The sequence below is a fragment of the Sorex fumeus genome, unplaced genomic scaffold (genome assembly GCF_029834395.1).
Source record: "Sorex fumeus unplaced genomic scaffold, SorFum_2.1 ptg000030l, whole genome shotgun sequence".
NCBI classification, from domain to species: Eukaryota; Metazoa; Chordata; class Mammalia; order Eulipotyphla; family Soricidae; genus Sorex; species Sorex fumeus.
The window spans coordinates 19,828,980-19,852,873 of NW_026606087.1; the positions used below are offsets into that span (position 1 = coordinate 19,828,980).

Below are 23,894 nucleotides of genomic sequence, written 5' to 3' on the forward strand. Positions count from 1 at the left end.
TGGAGCTCCACCTGTCCGCTGGCGGCCGCAGATAAGGAAGGCTGGGCAGAGGCTCCCCTCTTCCGGCTCAGCTGCCCCGGACCAGGCAGGCGGAGGCAAAGGTTTCTCCTCCTTGGAAGCGGGAGGGGCGGCGGCGGGCGGGGGCGGAGGCCTGGGCAGGGCACCCTCCGCCCTCTCCCCAGGGCTTGCACAACAACAAAAGGCCGGCGGGTGTCTGGCTGGAGCACTGCAGCCACCGCTGCCGCCGCCCCAGCATGGTGGAGTTCGCGCCCTGCTCCGTGCCCTGGGAGCGCAGGCTGCAGACCTTCGCGGTGCTGCAATGGGTCTTCACCTTCCTGACCATGGGTGAGTGGCCGCCGGGCAGGGCCGGGCGGCGGGAGCGGCAAGCAGGGCTGGGGGCACCTCTGCTCTGGAGAGGGCCTGGTGGCTGCCAGAGCCCCTGAGCAGCGGGAAGGAGCCTGGTGTGGGGGACCTTTGGGACTGTGGGTTCGGCATTGACACCGGGATGGAGCCCCTGCCTGGGGGGGCGGCCGGCACTGCCTCAACTGCTCCCTACTTCCTTCCCTCCCACCCTCTTTTCTTCTCTTCCTTCCTCCCTTCCCTCCTTCCCTCCCTCCCTCCCTCCCTCCCTCCCTCCCTCCCTCCCTCCCTCTTTCCTTCCTTCCTTCCTTCCTTCCTTCCTTCCTTCCTTCCTTCCTTCCTTCCTTCCTTCCTCCTCTTCCTTCCTCCTCTTCCTTCCTTCCTCCTCTTCCTTCCTTCCTCCCTCCCTCCCTCCCTCCCTCATTCCTTCCTCCCTCCCTCCCTCCCTCCCTCCCTCCTTCCTCCTTCCTTCCTCCCTTCCTTTTCTCCCTCCCCTCCCTCCCTCCCTCCCTCCCTCCCTCCTTCCTTCCTTCCTTCCTTCCTTTCCTCCCTCCCTCCCACCCTCTTTTCTTCCCTCCTTTCCTCCCTCCTTCCCTCCCTCCCTCCCTCCCTCCCTCCCTCCTTCCTTCCTTCCTTCCTTCCTTCCTTCCTTCCTTCCTTCTTCCCCCCTCCTTCCTCCTTTCTTCCCCTTCCTGTCCAAATGAGAGAAGGGGAAAGGCGGGAGGGAGGGGTGTGGCTGGAGCAGGGACAGGGAGTGAGCGGCCTCAGAGACCTCGCTGGACCATTGGGGCAACCTGGCCTGACCTCTGGCAGAGGGGGAGTGTCTTCCTGGGGGTGGGGGGGGGGAAGGGAGGAAGGAAGCTCTGAGCTCTGCAGGATGGAGGAAGGGTGAGACCTTTCCCCCTTTCCCACAGGGATGTGCCTGGCCCGCCCCTGCCCCCAGGACTCACCCTCCGAAGGGAGCACAAGGATGGTGTCCTGCCCTGTCCCTCCACTGACCTCCACCCCGCTCACCGCCCCAGTCCCAGCCCAGAGGAGATGCTTCTCAGGTGCAATCGAGGTTGGGTCTGCTTAGACAGGTTCCTCCTCCGAGGTGGGGGTGCAGCTGAGTAGGAGTGCCCCCCACCCCATATCCCCAGGGCTGGTGCTCGGCCCCTGCAGATATCCCCGGGCTAAAAACAGACCCGGTTTGCTCAGCCATCTTTGGCCTTTCTCACACATGCGCCCCGCCCCCCCCCCCCCAACCCTTCAGCTTTGCAAGATTATACTCCTACCAGGATGGGGGGTGGGAGGGATACTGGGATCAGTGATGGTGGAAAATGGGCACTGTGAAGGGATGGGTACTCAACCATTGTATAACTGAAACCCAAGCACAAACATTTGTAAGTCTACAAATTGTACCTCATGGTGGTGTTTCACTAATAAAAATGAAAAATCCCCCAACTTCCAGCCAAGCAGGCCTGTCCCCGGCTCCATCTCCCGTGTCTCTGGAGCATTCGGCCTGTCCAAGAGCCTGCCTCACATGAAGGTGCCTGGGCTTGATCCCCAGGACACCCTGTCCCAGCACACCACCAGGAGCAACTCCCGAGCACTGAGCTGGGAGCAGCCCCTGAGCCCTGCTGGATGTGGCCCCCAAACCAAAACCCATCTGTCCTCTCCCACAGAATCCCCGAGTGTTTGCCTGCCCTGGCTGTCCCTTATTAGGGCTCTCCCGGCTGCCCAAGGAGGGAAGCAGGTACGGGAGGGGACGGGCAGCCCATGGGTGGGGAGAGTGAGGAGAGGGTCTATGTCAGCGGGCCACACCTCTACTGGCTCCCGGACAAAGGGCGCTGTGGCCCAGAGCCAGGTAGGCCACGGGCCAGGGCCCCGGGACACCTGCTCTACTCACTCAGAGTTTCAGTAAATGTGTGTCTGACTGATCACGCTGCCTCTGACCCCGTGGGGCCCTGGCTGGGGCAGCACAGGGGCAGCACAGATTGGACACAGGTGCCCGGACCGAAGGACGAGGGGGAGGCTGCTGAGAGCAGGGGCCTGGCCCCGCGGGCGTCGGGGGCACAGTCAGGCTCAGTTGCTTGCTGTTTCTGGGCTGGGGGCTGGGAGGGTCCCCAGTGAGAGTCCTGCGCTGACCCACCCTGCGGGCTGTTTAAGTGCGGGTCCTGAGCCCCGCTGAGAATGGAATCCCAGCCTCTGCACCAAGCCCCTCCTCATTCCATTTTTAAAGAGTTAAATGCCCAGTGACATCCTCCATGTTGCACCTTTTTTTTTCCTCTTTATTCGGAGAGCCCGGCAAGCTACCGAGAGTATTCGATATGCCAGACACAGTAACAACAAAGTCTCCAACGGAGACGTTACTGGGCCCGCTCGAGCAAATCGACAATCAACGGGAGGGCCTTTACCTTTACCTTTATTTGAGTCACCAAAGTCTAAAATATTTACTGGCAGGCTGGAGCAATAGTTCAGAGGATAAGGCACTTAACTTGCATGTGACCGGCCCAGGTTCGATCCCCGGCATCCCCTATGGTCTCCTGAGCGCTGCTAGGAGTGATCCCTGAGTGCAGAGCCAAGAGTAACCCTTGGGCACATACAAAACAAAGCAAAACAGAATAGTAGGGATAGGGTCAGAGGAAGAGAGCTCAAGAGTCTGAGCACAGGTTTTGCACACAGAAGGCCCAGGTTTAGTTCCCGGCACTGCGTGGTCCCTGAGCACTGAGCTAGGAGTAGTTCAGGTACCACTGGGTATGCCCCACTGAAAGAACAGGCCCAGGGGCCAGAGCGATAATCCAGCGGGTAAGGTGTTTACCTTGCACACAGCTGACCTGGGATGAATACGGGCATCCCATGGAGTTCCCTGAGCCCACCAAGAGTAATTCCCAGAGTGCAGAACCAGGGGTGTGTGACCCCCAAAATAAAACAAAACAAAACAACAACAAAAAAAAGAAAAGCAGGTCCAGGGAAGGGAGCCCCTTTGCAGAGCAGCTGCCTTGCAGGCCAGAGGCTTCGAGTTGGTGCCCAGCATGGCCCTGCACCAAGGGAGAGGGAGCCGAGGGGAGCCAGGAACTAGGAAGGGACAAAGAGAGCGGCCGGGACTCGGGCTAGTGGGGCGCAGGGCTGGGGTGGGGGCGTCTCAGGGCACAGGGGAGCAGCCTGAGTTGACTCAGCAGCTGCTTACAGAGTGACCTTCCAGAGGCAGGAAGCCACATCCGCAGCCCACCTCAGTGCCTTGGAAGCTCTGGGCTCCCCTCAGGGTGGAGCGGGGAAAGGAGGGGAAAGCAGGGGCTCCCCTGCTCCTGGACACAAGCTCCGGCCAGGAAACCGAGGCAACCGGAGCGGAGGAGGCTCTCTGGCAAGTGCTCGTGTCCTTGGCTCTCTCCTGCCCTGACAGCCACACCCAGCCATGCTGCTCCAGCACGTTGGAACCACAGAACCGCAGTGTCACACGGAGGAAATTGCTCACTTTCCAGTTGCCACAGACAGAGATGCTTTTATGCGTCCCTTCCTGCCTCCCTTCTTCCTTCTTGCCTCTCTCTCTCTCTCTCTCTCTCTCTCTCTCTCTCTCTCTCTCTTCCTCTCCCCTCCCCTCTCTCTTTGCCCAGGACTTACTCCTGCCTCTTGGTGGGACTCAGGGGGCCATGTGCATTGCTGGAACTGAATTCCGGGACAACAAGCATCCCAACAATGACACTCTCTCCGGCCCCTACATTTTGGTTCCCTTAAAGTAGGAACCACCAACACTGACTCTTGGCTTTGCCCCATATGAGGGAAACTTCATGGGTTTCTTTATATATATATATATATATATATATATATATATATATATATAGAGAGAGAGAGAGAGAGAGAGAGAGCAAATATATATATATATATATATATATATATATATATATATATTTGCTTGTTTTGTTTGTTTAAGAGTCACACCTGGCTGGGCTCAGGGTTTACTCCTGACTCTGTGCTCAGAGATCACTCCTGCCAGCCCTCAGGGGACCAGATCTGGGGCCGGAGATCAACCCTGGCATGTGTCCTGCGAGTAAGCATCCTGCCTGCTGTATCATCTCTGCAGCCCCGGTTTATTTATTTATTTATTTTTTTAACATTAGACATCTTTTTTAAGTGAAACAAGAACTTCTATTGCAGTGATAGTACACTAAGAAGTGGGGCTTTACTCAGGTGAAACTCATGAAAAAAAAAATTGGGACTGAGTCACACCCAGCAGTGCTCAGGGCTTACTCTTGGCTTTGTGCTCAGGGGTCACTCCTGTGGGGACCCCGTGTGGTGCCATCGTTCACATGGGGTTGGCTGCCTGCAAGGCAAGTGCTCTACCTGCTGTACAAGTTCTCTGGCTTCTGGAGTCACAGCTGGGCTTACTCCTGGCTCTGCACTCAGGAATTACTCCTGGTGGTGCCTGGAGGCACTATATGAGATGCTGGGGACTGAACCAGGGTTGACTGTGTGCAAGGCAAATGCCCTCCCTGCTGTACTATCGGTCCAGCCCCTTGTGAAAAAAAATTTAATGTCACTTTAATTTTGTTTGTTTCGTTTTGGGACCTCCCTGAGTTCCATTACTCCTGCTCTGCTCAGGGATCACTCCTGCAAAGTGCTTGGAGGACCATATGGGATGCTGGGGATGAAACCCAGGTCAGCTGCATGCGAGGCAGGCGTCCTCCCCACTGTACTGTCGCTCCAGCCCCCACCTTAATATTTTCATGTGAAAGATTACTGAACGCATTTTACACAGTCTTGCTGCTTTCTTTGTCTGGGTCTTGCCCCTCTCTGTGCCCTGCTGGCTCTCCGTCAGTGCCTCCTGGTCAGAGATTTCCTAATCCTGTCCCCCACTCCCAACAACTCCAGGTTTGGGTGTAGAAAAGTTAAGATGTACAGGGATACCTTTCAATTATTTTTCATTAAAATCAGATTAAAAAATATATGAGACAGAGGGGCTGGAGCAATAGTACGGTGGGTAAGGCACTGACCTGGGTACAATCCTCGGCATCCCATATGGTCCCCTAAACACCACCAGTGACTCCTGAGTGCAGAGCCAGGAGAAACCCCTGAGCATCATCGGGTGTGGCCCCCAAACAAAACGCAAGTCAGAGGGGAGACCAGGGCCAGTGCAGCTGGACAGCGCGGCCTGGAAGAAGGCTGCCGAGGCAGGCACGACTGGCAGGCCAGGCAGGCACGACTTCACCACGTGGCTTCACACAGCTGGCCTGAGAAGGCACTTGGACTCTCCCTCCCCACCCCGAGGAAGCCCCATGGACCCACCCAGGCGGAGTGCTGTGTGTGACTGACCCCCACTTGGTCGTCCTCTGTGTATGCAGGAGCCTGACACGGGTGGGTCGCAACGAGGACTGGCTAGTTCTCTGGTTTTCCTAGGGATGCTGGACCTCAGGGTTCGTGTGGAATCCACCCCAGTTTCGATACTTGGGAGTCTTGCCTTGCTGGAGGCCACACCTGGCAGTGCTCGCTGGCTGCTCCCTGCTCTGGTGCCAGGGACCAAACCCAGGCTCCTGTGTGCAAGGCCTGTGCTCGGCCCTTTGAGTCTTCCCTGAGGTCCCTCCAGAGGATTTTGAGGAAAGCACGACCATCGAGACGGTGGAGTGATGATTGAGGATGGACAATGGTGAGGAAGAGTGGAATAAGCAGGGCGGGGCATAGCCCAGGCTTTGCAGGCCTGGTTCCTGCATTCCACCCCTGGGCACCACAAACAAACCAACCCCTAATGGAACAGACTGTACAATAGGAGTTTTTGTTTCTTTGTTTTTATTTGGGGGGCCACACCCAGCAACACCCAGGGGTTACTCCTGACTCTGCACTCAGGAATCACTCCTGGCAGTGCTCAGGGGACCCGATGGGATGCTGGGGATCGAACTCTGGGGTGCCACATGCAAGGCAAAGGCCCAACCGACTGTACTATCGCTCTGGCCCTGTACAATAGGATATTATTCAACTCCGGAAAGGAAAGAGGTTCTGGCACTTTCTCTAATTTTAGGACTTTTTTTTTTCCGGGAAATTAGCCAGTGACGACAAATTTTTATGGTTCCTGGTTATGTGCAGTTCCTAGAATGTCCCTTTCAGAGGGACAAGCTTGAAGCATGGATAGCAGGGGCGGGGCAGAGGTTCTCGAAGGATAAAGGCCGGAGTTGTGGGGAGGGCAGTGTGAGTGGGTGCTGCCCCACGTGGACACCCACATGGCTCTGTGCGCTCCGTGCCCACTGGACAAGCAGGGATGACGGTAAACACATGTTTTGAGTGTCTTACCACGCCGACCACGTAAGCAAGAGCAACCCTCCTGACCAGCGCTGGGAGATGGAACATCAGGGAGCCCAGAGCATCCTCTGCCCTGAGCAAAGACCCCCTCCTCCGGGAAGCGAGGCAGACCCTGACTACCCTGGTGGCAAATGAAACAACAGACAGCTGGAAACTGGCATTTTTGAATGTTTGGTTCTTGGGTCACATCCAGCAGGATTCAGGGGCTTCTCCCAGTTTACGGATTGGGTGTCCTGCTGGGGGAATTAGGCACGACTGGGAAGTGAATCCCAGGTCAACTACTGGACTCAAGCCTCATCCTGGGCCCCAGACGCTGGTGATCTGTGAGCTGACAAGAATGTGGGCTGGAAGGTGGAGGAAGGAGGGTCTCTGGGAATGATGCTCCATGAATGCCCCTTAGGGATCACGGCGCAAACCAGCTGACCCGAGATGCAGTCAGGATGGAAACCACAGTCAGAAGGAGCGTCTCTCAACCCAGGTGGCCCCTCTGGCACAGCCCTGACCCATGGGCCAGGCCGGACCATTACCTCACTCTTCCTGCAGCAGGACAGCGTGGCAGACAGAGGACAGACATCGAGAGACAAAGCTCCGTGCTGAGTAGTCAGCATGGCCAGAGAGCACTAAGTGGGGGCCGGAGAGGTAGAGCAGTGGGTAGTGCATCTGGCATGCACACAGTCGACTCAGATTTGATCCCTGGTCTCATCTTCATCCCCGAGCACTGCAGGAATGATCCATGAGCACAGAGGCAGGAGCAAGCCCTGAGCATCTCCAGTGTGACCCAAACACAAACACATGAAATAAAAATACCCCAAACAGCAAGGCACAGGGAGGTGGGAGGGCGAGGATGGGAGGGAAGGCAGGAGGCGGGGGCTGGGAGGACCCCGGACCAGAGATCTGGCTTGGCTCTCCCTGAGATGGGAGGGTGGTGCATGAAAGAGCCTTTCTTCTTCTCTAAGGTCCCACGGAAGAAAATCAGAATCGTGAATCCAATACATAGCCCACCAGGCACCCACTGAACCCCACAAACACAGATTTCTTTCCTGGAGGGGGGCAGGGCCCAAGGGAGGGAATTCGGTTGCCTGGTCCTAAGAGCTTGGCATTGGGTTGGCCCGGGTTTGGGTCACGGCTCTTCTGGGATACCGAGCTGGTGGGTGGATGTGGTCCAAGTTTTGCCCCTCTGACTGCTGGATGCTCTGCTTGCCCCTGCAGCCCAGCTCTGCCTGGGGGTCTTCTTTGGCCTCCTGTTCACAAGATTCTGGCTCATCAGTGTCCTCTACGCTGCCTGGTGGTACCTGGACCGAGACACACCGCGGAAGGGGGGCAGACGCATTGACTACCTGAGGCATGGCACCATCTGGAAGTACATGAGAGATTACTTCCCTGTCACCGTGAGTGTGGGATTGGGTGGGTGGACACATGCACGGTGAGAGGACACGGGGCTGGAAGTGGCCGGGAGGCAGGGCCAGAAGTGCCCAGGGGTTGGGGCGGAAGTGGCCAGGACTCAGGGTGGAAGTGAGCAGGAGGAGGGGCCGGAAGTAGCCTGGAGGCTAGACTGGGAGCAGGGAGCAGGGAGCACCACCGCTATGTGGCCTGACCAAGAGTCCAGATCCTGCTGGCCGGAGCTCCTGGCCTGCGGCAGGCATGGCCCCAGGAGGCGAGATGGATGTGCAGGCTTCAGGGCAGCTCTGGGCCATGTGCTGTGGCACACCTTGGTGTCATGTGGGCATAAAGCCCCTGGCAGCCCAGGTTTGGGGTTGAAGGTGAGAAACTCGGGTTCCACCACCAGACAGAGGGGACGGGGCACCACTGTGAGTTTCTTCACTGCCTTCACACTCTCCCAACCCGGCCTCAGGTTGGCCGAGCGGCCACAGGCAGGGTCTGACCCCTCCATGTCCCTCAGTTTCCCTGTGTGTCCAGCACACCTGCCGAGCACTCCTTCTCTGAGCACGCTCAGATCTGACTGACGCAGAGCCAGCCCCTCATGGCCGTTGGGACTCCCGACCCCAGGACAGCCCCCGCATCCCCTTTACTGAGCCCTAGGCTGGTGGTGCCCTCAGACGCTGGGCAGGGCCCATCACTCTCTGGAAGAGGCAGGGGAGGGGAGGCAGTTGGCAGAGAGAGGCCGAGGCCACCTCTGGAATCGGGAGAGAAGGGAGCTGAGAAGGGAGCTTGTGAGTCCCGAGTGGGCCCGGCCAGGCCCTGGCCGGTGTCTCCTGAGGAAAGAGACGAAGCCGCCTGCGTTCACTGTGCTGAGGCTTCAAGCAGGTTCCTGGGAAACTAGGAGCTAATTCATTCAGGTTTGGGGCCACTCCCAACAGTGCTCATGGCTCACCCGGGTTCTCTGAACGGGGATCACTTCTGGTGGGCTCTAGGGTGCCCGGGATTGAACCAGGACCAGCTGTATGTGAGGCAAGCACCCTGCCCACTGTGCTGTCTCTCCTGCCCTAGGGGCTAACATTGTCCCCTGGATCCATGGCGTTTTGGGCCTGGGGAAGACACCGGGAACCCCACCTCTCCCGCCCTCCAGGATTGAGCTTCCCTGCAGTAAAGGGGGAGAAATAGAGGACACAGGCCCCGAGGTTTACAGCTCCCTGAGTCACGGGTGTGCGTAGAGGCCTGGGCGCCCGCCTCCCTGCCTGGGGAGTCTGGGGCCAGCAAATTCCAGCAAATGCCACGCCACAAGTGCAAAGCTCTGAGCTGTGCATTCTATGGGGCTGCCTAGACAAAGAGCAAGGGTGGGGCAGGGCAGGGCAGAGGGCAGAGGGCAGGAAGCAGGTGGGCGGAGACTCCAGGCCCCTGAGGGAGTTAGTCTGAAAGGTTGGACACCTTGTGAGCTAGGGCCCCTCTCTCCCCACTAGGGCCATCTCCCCATCCCCACCTGTAAATTCTCATCAGGCCCAGGGGTTTGTTAGCCAAGCTGGGTCTGGAGGAGCTGTGGGGTGAGGGTGGGTCAGGGCCTGTCCCCACCCGGCCTGGACTAAGTTTGGAGACTCTGAGTGCCTTTCCGGCCCTGCCCTCTTCCCTCACTCTTTCTCGCAGTTAGCTCGGCCCCAAGCCCAGGAGAGGCTGAAGCAGGCTCTGGCCTCTGATCTCCTGCCAGGTTTTGTTGCCGTGGCTTCAATTCTCTGGGCGCATCTCCCACCTGAAGCTGATGGGGGAGCTCACCCAGGAGAGGTAAAGAGACCCTCACTCACAGGCCCAGAATCTTGCCACAGGTGGCCAAGACAGAGGACACACCTAAGGGTGAAGTGGAGAGGTCTGGGGGTGGTAGAAGATGTTCCAAGAACTGAACCTTTCAACTTCAGGGTCCCCGGGGCTCTCTTGTGAGGAGACTGGATCTCCGAAGGACAGGGCAACCCCTGGCCACCTTTTTTGTTTGTTTGGCGTCACACCTGTGATGATCAGGGTTTACTCCTGGTTCTGGACTCAGGGATCACTCCTCGCAATGCTCGAGGACCATATGGGATGCCGGGGCTGAACCTGGGTTGGCCGCATGCAAGGCAAGTACCCTCCCTGCTGTATTAGCCCTCTGGTCCCTGTCTGCGGGTACTGCGGCCAAACTGGCAGTGCCAAAGGCCCGTTCCTGGCTCTGTGCTCAGGGATCACTCTCAGTAGGGCCTCGAGGACAGTGTGTGGCTCCACGCTGCTGCGTGCAAGGCCTTTTCCTCTGTGCTGCAGCCCTGGCCCTCTTTGTACAGAAAGTTGTTGCCAGCGGAGGTCTCTAGAAAAAGGCTGTCAAGGCAGCTCTGTCCATACCCCATTCTCTGCCCTTCCGGTTCCTCTCCTGACAGGGTTCTCTGCAGGAGAGTTTTCCCCCTCAGCACTATTGATAGTCCATTCGCACTGGATCAGATTTGCAGAAATGCTTCTAAGGTCTTTGAGGACTGTGGCCTCCTGCCGCCCGGTGCAGAAAGCAGGCAGTACTGAATATGACCAGCAGAGGGCGCCATAACATTGGACTTTGCCCCTATCTCACCTCTTTTTGCCACCATGTCACCACTTTGACCTGAGCAGGGTCCTCGCCAGCCTCCCAGGGACCGGCCAGGGCTGCCACACCCTGTAGGCTCCACATAGATCTTGGCGTGGGCAGGAGCTGGGCAGTCCCCTCTCTTCTGGCTCCCCCATACTCACAAGCCCCCGTCTTAGGTCCAGATGGATCTCTGAATTTCTATCAGTTCTTACTGTGATTTTATGAACTTGCTCAGTGCCGGATTTTCAGGGGGGAAACAAATTATTTCAGTGTTTTGGGGTCACACTCGGTGGTGCTTAGGATGAGGGAGGGGCTAGGTGCCACTCCAGCATGCCAAGTGCACCCCAACTCTCGGCCCTGTTGGAGCTTTCAAACTTACCCAGGAAGCATCCAAAATCTTTGGTTTTGCAAAATGGTGCTATTTCTCACGGGAGGGGCGGTCTCCCCCTGAGGTGAGGTTCTGCTGGGGACAGAAGGTGGGGGTTGCAGCGTGGAGACCAGGGCCGTGTCTTGGTGGGAAGACACATCTGGGTGCGGGGGAGGGGATACCTCCTGATCCTCTCCATCTGGGAAGAGCCCGGAAGGACAGATTCTGCCCTGCTCCTCCTAGCACCCTTGGTCACTATACCTGAGCCAAAGGCCAGCTTCCGGCCAACACAGGAAGGGCCTTTCACGGTGCTCCCTGCCTCCTCACAGGGGCCTGGGGCCTGTCCCCTGAGACCCTCCTAGGAGACTACTTTCTTTTTCAGTTTTTTGTTTGTTTGTTTGTTTTTTGAGACACACCCAGCGATGCTCAGGGTCATTCACCCTGGCTTATACTCAGGAATGACTCCTGATGGTGCTGGGTGACCTTATGGGAAGCGGGAGATCAAACCTAGCTCAGCTGCATGCAAGGCAAGCACCCTACCCACTGGACTGTTTTTCTGACCCTCTTCTGCCACAGGCACAGAGAGTTGGCCCAAAGCACAGCTGTGCCCCCGCCCAGTCAGGTATCTGCAGAGACCGGCTGCTCTCATCACCATGGACACTTTGGGGGTTTGTCTTTGGGTTATGTTCAGGGGCCATTCCTGGCTCTGTGCCGGGGTGCGGGTCCCTCCTGTGAGCCTCAGTGCTCCAGCCCATTGGGACATCTCCCTGGCCAAGCATAATGGACACGGAGCTGGTGATTCTCTGTTGTGTGGGGGTGGGCACCTGTCCTCAGGATCCCAGGAGCCAGCAGGGTCTGCAGCAATACCACCCGTGCCCTGCAGGGGGCGTCACACAGGTCCAGTCAGTTCTTTCCCTGAGCTCCTCCCCACTGCCATCCCAGTCACAGTCTCTATCCTCTGGGCCCCATCTGCTTCACTCCTGCCGCCCCGCCACAGCCAGAATAATTCTAAGAACCAGACACAGCAGGATTCCCATCAGACTAGCATGCAGTCTCCTCAGGCCCCCACGGGGTCCCCAGATTCTGCTCCCCGCCCACCTCATCTGCCTCTCCCCGCTCCTGGCGAGTTGATTCTCCAGGCACCAGCCTCTGGGTCAGCTGCACTGCGTCCCTCCTTAAACTGCACCCCTAGGACCTGACATGGTGGAGGGGTTCAGGTGCTTACTGTGCACGTGGGCAGCCAGGGTTCAGTCCCCAGTACCACTTGGTCCCCTGAGCACAGAGCCACGAGTAGCCCCAGAGCACCGCCGGGTATGGTCCAGACATCAAAAAAAGAAAAAAACAACACAAAACAAAAGTGCACCCCTCCACCCTTTGATCCCGCACGTCTTCTTTAGGGACTGGTACAAAGAGCAGAACCCACTGATCACACGCGGAGCCAGGCCACCTGGGTTCCAATCTGGCCTCTGCCACTCCCCAGCTACTTGGCCACGTGCCTCAGTTTCCTCATTTGGCAGCAGAGCCATCTCAGTGCTGAGCAGAGCCTGAGGAGAGGTGGAGAGATGGGTCCTGCACTCACAGCTACCAGGAGGGATTTTTTTCCCCCTGTCGGCTGCTCTTCCGGCTCATACAGGCTGTGTGGTTCCAGCAGTGAGAACAAGCTGGGAGCCACTAAGCAAAAGCACCATTAGAGTAGTCAGGGGCGAACTGATACTAAAGTGCAAGCAAAGAGAGGCGCGGGCACGGCGAGGAGGCATTGGCCTTGCTCACGGCCAACGCAGGCTTCATCCCCGGCACCCCACATGGTCCCCTGTCTACTGCCAGGAGTAAGCCCTGAGCACTGGGCCGGGAGTAAGCACTGAGCACTTTCAGGTGTGGCCCCCAAACAAAAACAAGCACAAAAACAACAAAAAGTTGCGGAGTGATGGATGGCGGGTAGGGGGCTTGCCTTGCACATGGCCGCCCGGCCGACCAGAGTTTGGTTCCCAGCGTCTCCTATGGCCCCTTGAGCACCACCAGGAGTGATCCCTGAGCACCATCTGGTGTGGCTCAAAAACCAACCAAACAAACAAACAAATCCTGCTTCAGGCTGGGGAGACAGTACAGGGCTTCCCTATAGTGCCCATTTCCCAGAGGCCACCAGATGAGCATCACGGGTGCCCCCCAATACCCCCGAACCCTTGCTTAGCCAGACTGCTTTCAAGCGCCGACGGTCAGAGCTAGAGAGGGATGCCTGTTCCAGTACTCACGCACCTCAGACATATGTGTGCACGTGTGCGCACACACACACATGTGCACACATTCACACATGATTCCCTCCGCGTGGAGGGAGAGTCCTAAGATGAGCTGGTGACTCGCAAGCTTTGCTGGCTGCTGACTTCCCTGGGAGAGGATGATGATTCAGATGCCAGAACTAGACCTCCTGAATCAGCATCTGCCTGCAGAAAAAAAAAAAAAAAAGGTGGGGGCGAGGGTGGGCTCTCCTTGCTGTGCCCAGGGGTTATCCCAGCCCAGCCTGGGGCTGGGAGCCAGAGCTCGGTCCTCAGCCTCGGAGCGGTCAGGAATGGGGCCCAGAGATCCATGTGATGGTTCTTCACCATCAGACCTGGGTCAGGAGGTGGTGAGGTGCAGGAACCCTCTCAGAGAGCCGGGGTGTCCCAAATCCAGCAGGAGGGCATGGGGGAGGGGGGGTCATAGTGCCCAAACTGAGCAGCAGGGACAGTGGGTGCATTTGGGTTACCCGAGGTGAGCGGTGGGGCTGGGCAAGTGGGCAGACACGGCCCTCTTTTGGAGGCCCCCAGGGGGATTCCCGTGGGCTTCCAGGAGGACCAAAGGCTTTCCCACACACTCCGCCGTGTTGTTTGCAACGACCGAAGGGTGGAAATGCTGACAGTGGCCACCTACTGAAAAACGGTGAGCCCGGTCTGTTCTACCAGCCCAGTATGCTTCCGAGTGGCCCCAGGGGAGACCCAGGAGGCTGGCTGCCCTGTGAGCCGAGGCAACTAATAGATGAACCGTCTGGAGCGGAATCCAGAGAGACAAATGATGGATGATGTCGGGGCAGCTAATGCATCTGGGAGGTTGCTTCGGGGGGATGTCGAAGTACGTGAGAATTGGTTGGTGGTGATAGCACGCCTCTAAAGACGTGAAAACCACGGAGCTGTCCCCTTTCACAATTTTTTTTGGAGGGTGCACATCCAAAGATGCTCAGGGCTTACTCCTGGCTCTGCACTGAGGAATCGCTCCTGGCACTGCTCGGGGATCATATGGGATGCCAGGGATCAAACTCGGGTCAGCACCATGAAAGCTAAGACATCACTCTGACCCCGAGTTGTCCACTTTTTTTTTGTTGTTTTTTTTGCTTTTTGGGTCACACCTGGAGATGCACAGGGGTTACTCCTGGCTCTGCACTCAGGAGTTACTCCTGGCGGTGCTCAGGGGACCAGATGGGATGCTGGGGATCGAACCCGGGTTGGCCGCATGCAAGGCAAACACCCTACCCGCTGTGCTCTCTCTCCAGCCCCGAGTTGTCCACTTTAAGAGTGACTTTCAAACACTGTCAAACACTGTCCTCCCGTTGCTCATTGATTTGCTCGAGCGGGCCCAGTAACATCTCCATTGTGAGATTTGTTGTTACTGTGTCTGGCTTATCGAATACATCACAGGTAGCTTGCCTGGCTTTGCCGTGCGGGCGAGATACTCTCGGTAGCTTGCCGGGCTCTCCAAGAGGGGTGGAGGAATCAAACCCGGCTCGGCTGGGCTGGCTGCATGCAAGGCAAACGCCCTACCACTGTGCTATCGCTCCAGCCCAAGAGTGACTTTAATGATGCATAAATTGTATCTATTTAAAAATAATAGCATAAAAAATAGCATCCTGAGAGCAAAGCACTAGCACAGTGGGTAGAGCATATGAGGTTGGCCCGGGTTTGATCCCTGACACCACACACAGTGCCCTGAGTCCTGCCAGAAGTAAGTCCTGAGCATTGCCAGGTGTGGCCCTAGACGAACAAAAGTATCACCCTACATCCTAGCAGCCAGGCAATCCTGGCCCTCATGGGGACAGGCCCAACCTTGGAGCCTTCAGGCTGGTACCCAGGGCGCCCCCCAGCCCCCTGCCATCCTGCCCCCCTCCCCTGGGAGACCCAACCCTTCACAGCCAGCCCTGCCCCTTTGTCTCACCTGAACCCAGCAGCAACTCCTCCAGGAAGATGATCGTGTTCTAGGCAACAAAGGGAAACTGAGGCACGGTCAGTCATGGTATGACATGGTTAGCTTAGGGCAGAGCCTGTGTCTCCTGCATCCCACTGGGGCCCTTCTCCTGCCCCTTTTTCTTCCTGCTGGAGGTTGCTGTAAGGTTCGGGGCCACATACTGCCTGGGTCCTGGTTATATCCGGCCACACCTTGGGGCTCAAGGGTAGCAGAGCCGCCCAGTCGGCTCTGGGATGGAATCTGCAGCCGCGGGCTTGCAAGGCAGCGGCCTCTACCGCCTATCACCTGTGGCCTGTCCAGCTATGTCTCTATGGCACGTGACCCTAGCAGAAGCCCAGCCCCCCGTCCCCCAGGGTCCCTCCTCCTGGACAGACTGGGCAGAGAAGCTGCCTTCAGAACCGGCCATCTCCGCTCCTCACGCAGGGGCAGTCTTCTTCCCTGCATTCCCTCATTTCTTCATCCTTCCAGAATGTCTCATTGCTTCCAGGCCGCACTGGGCAGAGGCTCAGACGGGAACCTCTAATCTAAGGCCCTCCCCTTGGCTCCGGGGATGGGAAGGAGGTGAGCATGGGCTGGTTTCCACTGAGCCGGAGGCTGGGGTGTGCAAACTTGGCCTCAGAGGGACCAGGAGGGCCACAGTGCTGCGCCCAGACACACTCCTGTAGGCGCACATACCAGTCCCGATACACCTGCAGCCAGAGCAGGGAGGGCGCTCGCCTGCCTGCGGCCACCCAGTGCAATCCCCAGCGGGTAGGGCGTTCGCCTTACAAGCGGCCAACATGGCCGACCCGAGTTCGATTCCCCCGCCCCTCTCGGAGAGCCCGGCAAGCTACCGAGAGTATTCGATATGCCAGACACAGTAACAACAAAGTCTCCAATGGAGACGTTACTGGGCCCGCTCGAGCAGATCGACGATCAACGGGAGGGCCTTTCCATATATTGGATTCATTTCATGCGCTTACTCATGCATTGCTCATTTAAAATAGGTGCAGAGACAGCCCAGGGGCAGGTCACAAGCTTGGCAGGTGGGGAGCCCAGGTTCCGTCTCCCTACCTACCTACCTACACACACACACACACACACACACACGGCTGATCCTTCCTTGAGCACAGCAGCCAGGAGTAACCCTGAGCACTGCCAAGTGTGACCCTGAAAATAAAAGAACTAATACATTTTTGTGCAAAATCCGAAGGGTATGTTAAGCAAAGTACTATTCCCTTCACATCCGTCTCTCCACTTCCTGTGCGCCGAGGCTCACACCAGCACATGTGACTGTCCTTTCTGCGGTGGCACTTGCTACACATTGTCCCTGCTTTGTCACTAATAAGCGACCAGGCCCCCTTCCCGCCCCAGGCCTGAAAGGACGCCATCCCCTAGTGCCCAGAGGCCCGCAGGCGACGGCCCCATCGTTCCCCCTGCCAATGGGCAGCTGTTCATGTCAACACCTGCTTCTGTTTTTCTAGTTTTGTTTCAGGGCTTCGTGGGCCCACACCCAGCTGTGTTCAAGGCTCAGGGATCACGCCTGGTGAATTTTTTTTTCATAAATTAAACATAAATCTTTTTATTTTATTTTTTTATTATTTATTTTTATTTTTATTAGTGAGACACGATGAGGTACAGTTGTAGACTTACAAATTTTTGTGCTTGGGTTTCAATTATACAATGATCAAATACCCATCCCTCCACCAGTGCCCATTTCCCACCACCTCGGATCCCAGTATCCCTCCCACCCCCCATCCCCCCCCATCTCACCCTGCCTCTGTGGCAGGGCATTCCCATTTCCTCTCTCTCCTATTGGGTGTTATGGTTTGCAAAAGAAGCAATGGGTGACCATCATGTTTGGTCTGTAGTCTACTTTCAGCATGCTTCTGCCATCCTGGGAGGATTTTGGTGTCACTGAAAACTAACGCTTCTGCTGATAGTCTTGTCCTTGTGCGCAAGAGAGAGAAACCCTGTAGCTAAGCCCCTGGGCGAAAAAGTCTGACAAAACCTTTGCCCTGCTCTTCAGGGAGGTGGCACAGCATCAGACGCTAGCTGACGGGGTGGGTAGGTGCCAGGGCTGCAGCGTAGGGCACATGCGTTTCTGAAGAAGTGCCTTGGGGTGGTGCTGGAGAGATCACGGCTGGCGAGGGGCACACATCGGACTTAGGGCCTATTCCCAGCACCACCATATGGTTCCCTGAGCCCACCAGGAGTTATCCCTGAGCACTGCTGAGGGTGGCCCCAAAAGAAAAAAGAAAAAGAGGAAGGGAGGGAGGGAGGGAGGAGGGAAGGAAGGAAGGAAGGAAGGAAGGAAGGAAGGAAGGAAGGAAGGAAGGAAGGCCATAGGGACAAGAAGTGACATAAGGTCAGTGTTGGTGGGGCAAGGTAACTGTAGACCACATGAGTTAAGATGATGGTGCACGCAGTAATCAGTCACTGCAGAGAAACGATTCCAGATGGGCTCCTGAGGAAACGCCTTCCCAGTGAGTGTGATCTCTCTTTGGGTCTCTCTTTATCTCCACCTTCTCCACAGCCTGCAGGAGGGAGAGGGCGGGTCCTGCACAGGGTCTGCAAGGGGCATCTTGCAGGGGTTTTGCAGAAGCCTGGAACTGTTCACTCTGCAGGGGACGACCAGCCTCAGGCCCGCTGCCCAGTTCATGATGTCTGGGAACCAAAACTTTGGGGCAGTAACAAGGGTCCTCAGGAATCACCCCTGAAACCTCGGGTTCAGGGTGCACGTACACCCTGGCTAAGCTGAGACCCAGTGGGAAGGACCCCCACCCCCTATGACCTTTGGACTCTGGCGGCCATGACCCATAGAGGGGAGGACCCTGACGGGAACTCTCCGACCTGGCCATCTGGGCCACCCACTGCTCTCTTCTGCCCAGGCCAGCTAAGCTGCACCACTGTATTTTTTTGGCGGGGAGGGCTTTTTGGGTCACACCTGGTGATGCTCAGGGCTTACTCCTGGCTCTGCACTCAGGAGTTACTCCTGGCGGTGCTCAGGGAATCATATGGGATGCCAGGGATCAAACCCCTGTCGGCCACATGCAAAGCAAACTCCCTCCCTGCTGTACTATCACTCCACCCCAACTGCACTGTTAACCCCACCCCTGTCCCCTGGACCCTCATGATGACCAACAATCCCTCCCTCTCCGCCCCCACCCACAACCGGGCCCCCAATCCGATGTCCAGAGGCCCTTGAGTCCAGGACCTGTGCTGGCAGAGCTTACTGCGGCCAGGAAAGGGCAGTGAGGGACGGCTTGGGGCGAGCAGGGCGTTGCGCAGGGCTAAGCTGCACTCGCACTGGACTCCTGGCCTGCAGCTGTTGGCAGCTTAGCCGGCAGAGGATGCTCTGGTCCAGGCTAGTGCCTCCGCACAGCGGCGCCCCCGTGTGGCCCTTAGACGCCATCACACGTGCTCCTTTCATACGCCATTGCAGGGCGTCATCCTGAGGCCCTAGGGGCTCTCAGTCCTGGGAGGCGGGTGGGACAGAGCCTGCGGTCCCTACTTGGTAGATCAAGAAAGAGCCCGAGAGAATACGATTTGTCCGGAGCCACCAGTGAGCCTGCGTCACGGCAGGGACCGAGATATCACTGATGCCTCTACACACCTTCTCTCCCCTTCATAGGAAGAACCCAAGGCTCAGTTCTGGGGCCAGACCAATAGTCCCTTGCAGGCAGCCATCCCGAATTCGAGCCCCAGCATCCCGAATGGCCCGCTGAGCCCCACCAGGAGTGATGCTGAGCCGTTGTGGCCCCAAAGCAAACAAACTTAAGAAGCAGGAGCTCAGAGTGGGCATGCCACTTGCTGAGGTCACACTGGCTGCGGGGCAGAGCCAGGGACGCAGCGCGACCCAGCGCCAGCTCACCAGCTCACTCTCCCCGCAGCTGGTCAAGACTGCAGAGCTGGACCCCTCCCGGAACTACCTGGCAGGCTTCCACCCGCACGGGATCCTGGCCGCTGGGGCCTTCCTCAACCTGTGCACTGAAGCAACCGGGTTCTCCTCCATCTTCCCCGGCCTCCGGCCCTACCTCATGATGCTGACGCTCTGGTTCCGGTTCCCTTTCTTTAGGGACTATCTCATGTTTGGAGGTGAGTGTCCCCACCCTTGCCCTGAGGCTGGCAGAAAGAGGTTTGGGGGATGGGGGTTTTGTGCACACCCGGCAGTGCTCAGGTGCCACTCCTGGTGGTGCTGTGGATTGAGCTACGTGCTGGGCCAGCACCTCCAGCTTGGGACCATCTTCCAGGCCAGGGAGGAAGGGTTTTCGGGGAGGCTAACTGTTCTGGGCACCTCAAGAGCATGTGCAGGGGCCGGAGCGATAGTCCAGTGGGCAGGCCGTTTGTCTTGCACACGTATAACCCGGGTTCAATGCCTGATACCCCAAATGGCTCCCAAGTCACCAGGAGTGATCTCTGGGTGCAGAACCAGGAGTTAGTCCCGAGGACAATCGGGTATAGCCAAAAACCAAAAATGAATTTTTAAAAAGAGCCTGTGCAGTGGGAGAGAGGCTGGATGCCCAGTGAAGCACTTTCCCAGCAGGGTCCGCCCCCCACCACCCCAGGACCCCAGCTGGAGTGCAGGAGTGGGGGCCTCTGGCTTCTGGAGGGACCCCCTGGGGGTGTCTCTTCTTCCGGCCATTTCCATTCCCAAACACTTCTTCTCTCTGCAGGGCTGGTCACGTCGGACAAAGAGAGTGCAGCTCATGTTCTGAGCAAGAAAGAAGGTGGCAACTTCCTCGCCATCATTGTGGGTGGCGCCCAGGAGGCGCTGGATGCCCGACCTGGGGCCTACACCCTGTTGCTGAAAAACCGCAAGGGCTTCATCAGGCTGGCACTGATTCATGGGTATGGAAGAGCAGGGGGCTCAGCTGGGGTGTACACTGGTGGGAAGACAACAGAGATGATGCAGAGTCTGTGCCAACAGGGAGAGTGTCAGTCCCTGATGATATCTTGGTGACAGATAGGCCATCTTTGTGTTCCGACATCAAGAGAAGATTCCAGAAGATGGACCCGGTGGTCCAAGGGACTGGGTAGGGAAGGATGGTCTATCCCAAGCTGGCAGCAGATCTGAGACAGATCGGAACTGGGAGAGAGGAGTTGGAACCATTCTTTTACCTGGAAGCCTTTGGAATGGGGTCAGAGAGATTTTCCTAGAAAACGTGTAGGGGGTTGTGTGTGGGGGAGGCAGGAAACGTTCTGATCTACCTGACCTGAAGCAATGGTGGCTCTGAGAGCAGGTGGGCCCGATGCCAGGCCGAGAGCCAGGCTGTGACGCCCAGTCCCCGTTAAGGTCTGGAGGGCTCAGAGGTCCAGAGGGCTGGGGGCGGGGCTTCAGGGGGCGGGGCTTCAGGGGCGGGGCTCCGGGGTAGGGGCGGGGCCGTGAGCTCGGTGCTCTGTCTCCCTGCAGCGCAGCCCTGGTGCCCATCTACTCCTTCGGGGAGAATAACCTGTACGACCAGGTGGACAACACGCGGGGCTCCTGCTTGCGCTGGATCCAGAACCGGCTGCAGAAGGTCATGGGCATCTCCCTCCCGCTCTTCCACGGCCGCGGCGTCTTCCAGTACAGCTTCGGCCTGATTCCCTACCGCAAGCCCATCAACACTGTGGGTAAGTACCGGGGCCCCGGGCTGTGTGCTGCAGCGGGCCTGGTGTCTAGGAGTTCATTTTCCACCCTGGGAAACAGACTTTCTAGAAGACGACCCTGGGAGTTTGCCTGGCACTCAGTGGACCTGGGCTGGGTGCCCAGCACCCCATGTTGTTTCCCCCTTCAGGTGTCGGGGGTGAGCATAAGCCAGGAGTGAGTCCTGAGCACCTCTGGCTGTGGCTCCCGAAAGACCAAAAATCCAAACACAAATGGGATTTTTAAAATATTTGGGGGGACCCGGAGAAATCGTCCAGCAGGCAAGGCGCTTGTGTGTGGCCAACTCAGGTTCAATCCCCAGCACCCCATGTAGTCCGCTGAGCACCACCAGAAGGAATCTGAGTACAGAGTCAGGAGCAAGCCCTGAGCATTGCTGGTGGGGCCCCAAATCCAGACAAAAACGAACAATAGAACAGGAAGACAGGGACCAGAGCGATAGCACAGCAGGTAACCCCTGAGCCCCTGAGCATCACAGGATGTGACCCAAAAGCCAAAAAAAAAAAACAAAAAAACAAAAAAACAGAGGAAGACAAGGCTGGAGCAATAATCCATCAGGATGGGTGCTCACCTTGCACATGGCTGACCTGGGTTCGATCCTCAGCACCCCATAGTGACACCAGGAGTGGTGTCTGAGCACTGGAGCCAGAAGTAAGCCCTGAGCACTGCCAATGTGTCCCCAAACCAAAACCAAACCAAAACAACAAAAAAAGGAAACTGAAAGGAAGAGAAATGACAGCCAGAGTGGGGGTGACGGAGACCCAATGGGGAGGCCCCAGGCTGCTCGAAAACTGATTACACAGGGTTCATGTCTTTCCCCAGCTACCCCCGTGTGAGCTAAGGGTCTTTACTAGGAAGGGTTGAGCTCTGGGGTCTCAGTCTGAGGGCATTCCCCTTGCCTGTGTGATGTTCCTCTCAGAGGATAGTTATTGGGTCACATCTGATGTTGCTCAGAGGTTTCTCCTGCACTCAGGAATCGCTCCTGGCAGTGCTTGAGGTACCCTATGGATGCCGGGGATCGAACCTGGTTCGGCCGTGCACAAGGCAAGTGCCCTACCCACTGTGCTATCGCTCCAGCCCAGAGCATATCTCGTCTCTTCAAACATTTTTTGTTTTTATGGTTCCCTGGGGCTGGAGCAATAGCACAGCGGGTAGGGCATTTGCCTTGCACGCGGCCGACCCAGGTTTGATTCCTCCACCCCTCTTGGAGACCCTGGCCAGCTACCGAGAGTATTCCACCCGCATGGCAGAGCCTGGCAAGCTCCCCGTGGTGTATTCAATATGCCAAAAACAGTAACAACAAGTCTCACAATGAAGATGGTACTTGTGTCCACTTGAGCAAATCAATGAACAATGGGAAGACCGTGCTACAGTGCTTCATGGTTCCCTGAAATCTGCCTCCAAGAGGCCCTCCGTGACTGCCTCCCTCAGGACCTATTTGACTTTTCTCCTGCCAGAGAAGGAGGGTTTGATTCTGACGCAGAGGCTTCCAATAAGGCTTATAGAGGAAGAGGTTGGCAAGGAACGGATTCCCGCAAGCCTGGTAGAATTGCACGTGACATGGCAATCGCTAGGCTATAAATCTGTGGTAGGGGATTTCCATGCAAACAATGGACATGAGCTTTTTTTAGTCTGAGGACTCAGCACCCTAAAGGGTCCCAGCCTCACATCGCTTTCACCTTCGACTCCAACTAACATCTTTTGATGAGCCTGTAGCCTCCGCTGACCTGTTCCACCCCTTTAGCTGCAGGCTGAGTGTTTTGGTGAACCCCTCTCCGTTGTTTATTTTTTTATTTTTTTGAAGTGAAACAGATTTTATTTGGAGTGTTTGAAGAGAAGGAGGGAGAGAAGGTGGGAGAGAATGGAGAGCAACACACTCAAGGGAGAATGGAGAGAGCCCCAACACACATCCCAGCATTAGACATGAAAGCATGAAAGCACACATCTCAACAGGGGAGATGCTGGCGACACATGTGCTTGGGCACCACGTGGGCGCAAGCAGCGCGTGGGTTCAGGCAGTATGTGCACGTGAATCCCTATCCTGACCCTCCCATAGTCTCATATACACTTTTTTCCCCTGACATATTGTTTATTTATTTGCGCTGCTGGCACGGAACCCAGGACTTCACACGTCCCAGGCACCTCATAGGCCTAGTTTTGGGGCATCCCTGGTCCTGCCACACCCAGAGCCATTTCCAGAGCAGAAGGTGGAGGAACGATCTTCTCAGCAGGCAGGACCGAGGGGGAGGCCAGTTAGGGCCTAGAATGCGGGACCTGCCGGCGGTGGACCCACCGTGTCCTACCCACACAGGCCCGCTCATGGTGGCGTCGAGTGTTGCAGGTCCCTGAGGCCTCCAGGCAGAGCCTATCTTCAGAGTGTAGAAGCTGCCCTCATTCTTCCTGGCTGTGTGACCTAGAACGAGTCACATGACCTCTCTGAACCTCACTGCATCCTAGCTGATCTGTAAAGACCAGCTAGAAGGCAGTGTCTGAGGCAGTGTCTCTCCTAGCTTGTGTCCGAGCCCCACGTGGCCTGATTCGCTGCCCAACCTGCAGGTAGGCTTTTGTGGCAGGATCTGGGAGATGCTAGAACATCTGAGAACTTTCCAGTGGAATGGGCCAGCAGCTGGTGCACTCTCCTGCGTGGTGGCCCCTGGGGGAGTGCCACTGTGGCCCCATGGTTCCTGTGCTAAGTGCCCCCCCCATCTTGTATCTTATAGTGGGGAAGCCCATCGAGGTGCCGAAGATCCCGAACCCCACACAGGAGCAGGTGGACGAGTTGCATGAGCGCTACATCAAGGCACTGTGCGACCTCTTTGAAGCCCACAAGCTCAAGTACGACGTGCCCGCTAGCCAGCACTTGTCGTTCTGCTGAGCACTGCCCCGGAGGGCAGGGCTGGCATCCGTGCAATCCGAGAAGGCTTCCTGGAGGCATCTGCTGAACTTCCCAGAAGCTCCAGAGCTCCCCCAAACTCCGGAGAATCTCTACCGGCTGCACACAGGCGAGAGGAGACCAAACTCGGACACTGCTGCGAGCCATCACCGGCCCCCCACTCCCGGACTGCTCCCCTATGTTATGGGCACGGGGTGGGGAGCGT

General features: G+C 57.1%; 1 protein-coding gene across 1 annotated transcript; it reads left to right on the forward strand.

Annotated features, from left to right (window-relative positions):
- The first annotated feature begins 254 nt into the window (after nucleotides 1–254).
- On the forward strand, nucleotides 255–23,671 carry MOGAT2 (monoacylglycerol O-acyltransferase 2). The gene is made up of 6 exons (XM_056116319.1): nucleotides 255–345; nucleotides 7,837–8,015; nucleotides 19,046–19,250; nucleotides 19,829–20,003; nucleotides 20,566–20,765; nucleotides 23,517–23,671. The coding sequence occupies exons 1-6, from the start codon at nucleotides 255–257 to the stop codon at nucleotides 23,669–23,671; spliced, it is 1,005 nt and encodes a 334-aa protein (XP_055972294.1).
- The last annotated feature ends 223 nt before the right edge of the window (nucleotides 23,672–23,894 follow it).

Coding starts and splice junctions, on each gene's coding strand:
- MOGAT2 (XM_056116319.1), top strand. CDS start 255: ATGGTGGAGTTCGCGCCCTGCTCCGTGCCCTGGGAGCGCAGGCTGCAG. Junction 19,251..19,828: donor GGACTATCTCATGTTTGGAG/GTGAGTGTCCCC, acceptor TTCTCTCTGCAG/GGCTGGTCACGTCGGACAAA. Junction 20,766..23,516: donor CAAGCCCATCAACACTGTGG/GTAAGTACCGGG, acceptor TGTATCTTATAG/TGGGGAAGCCCATCGAGGTG.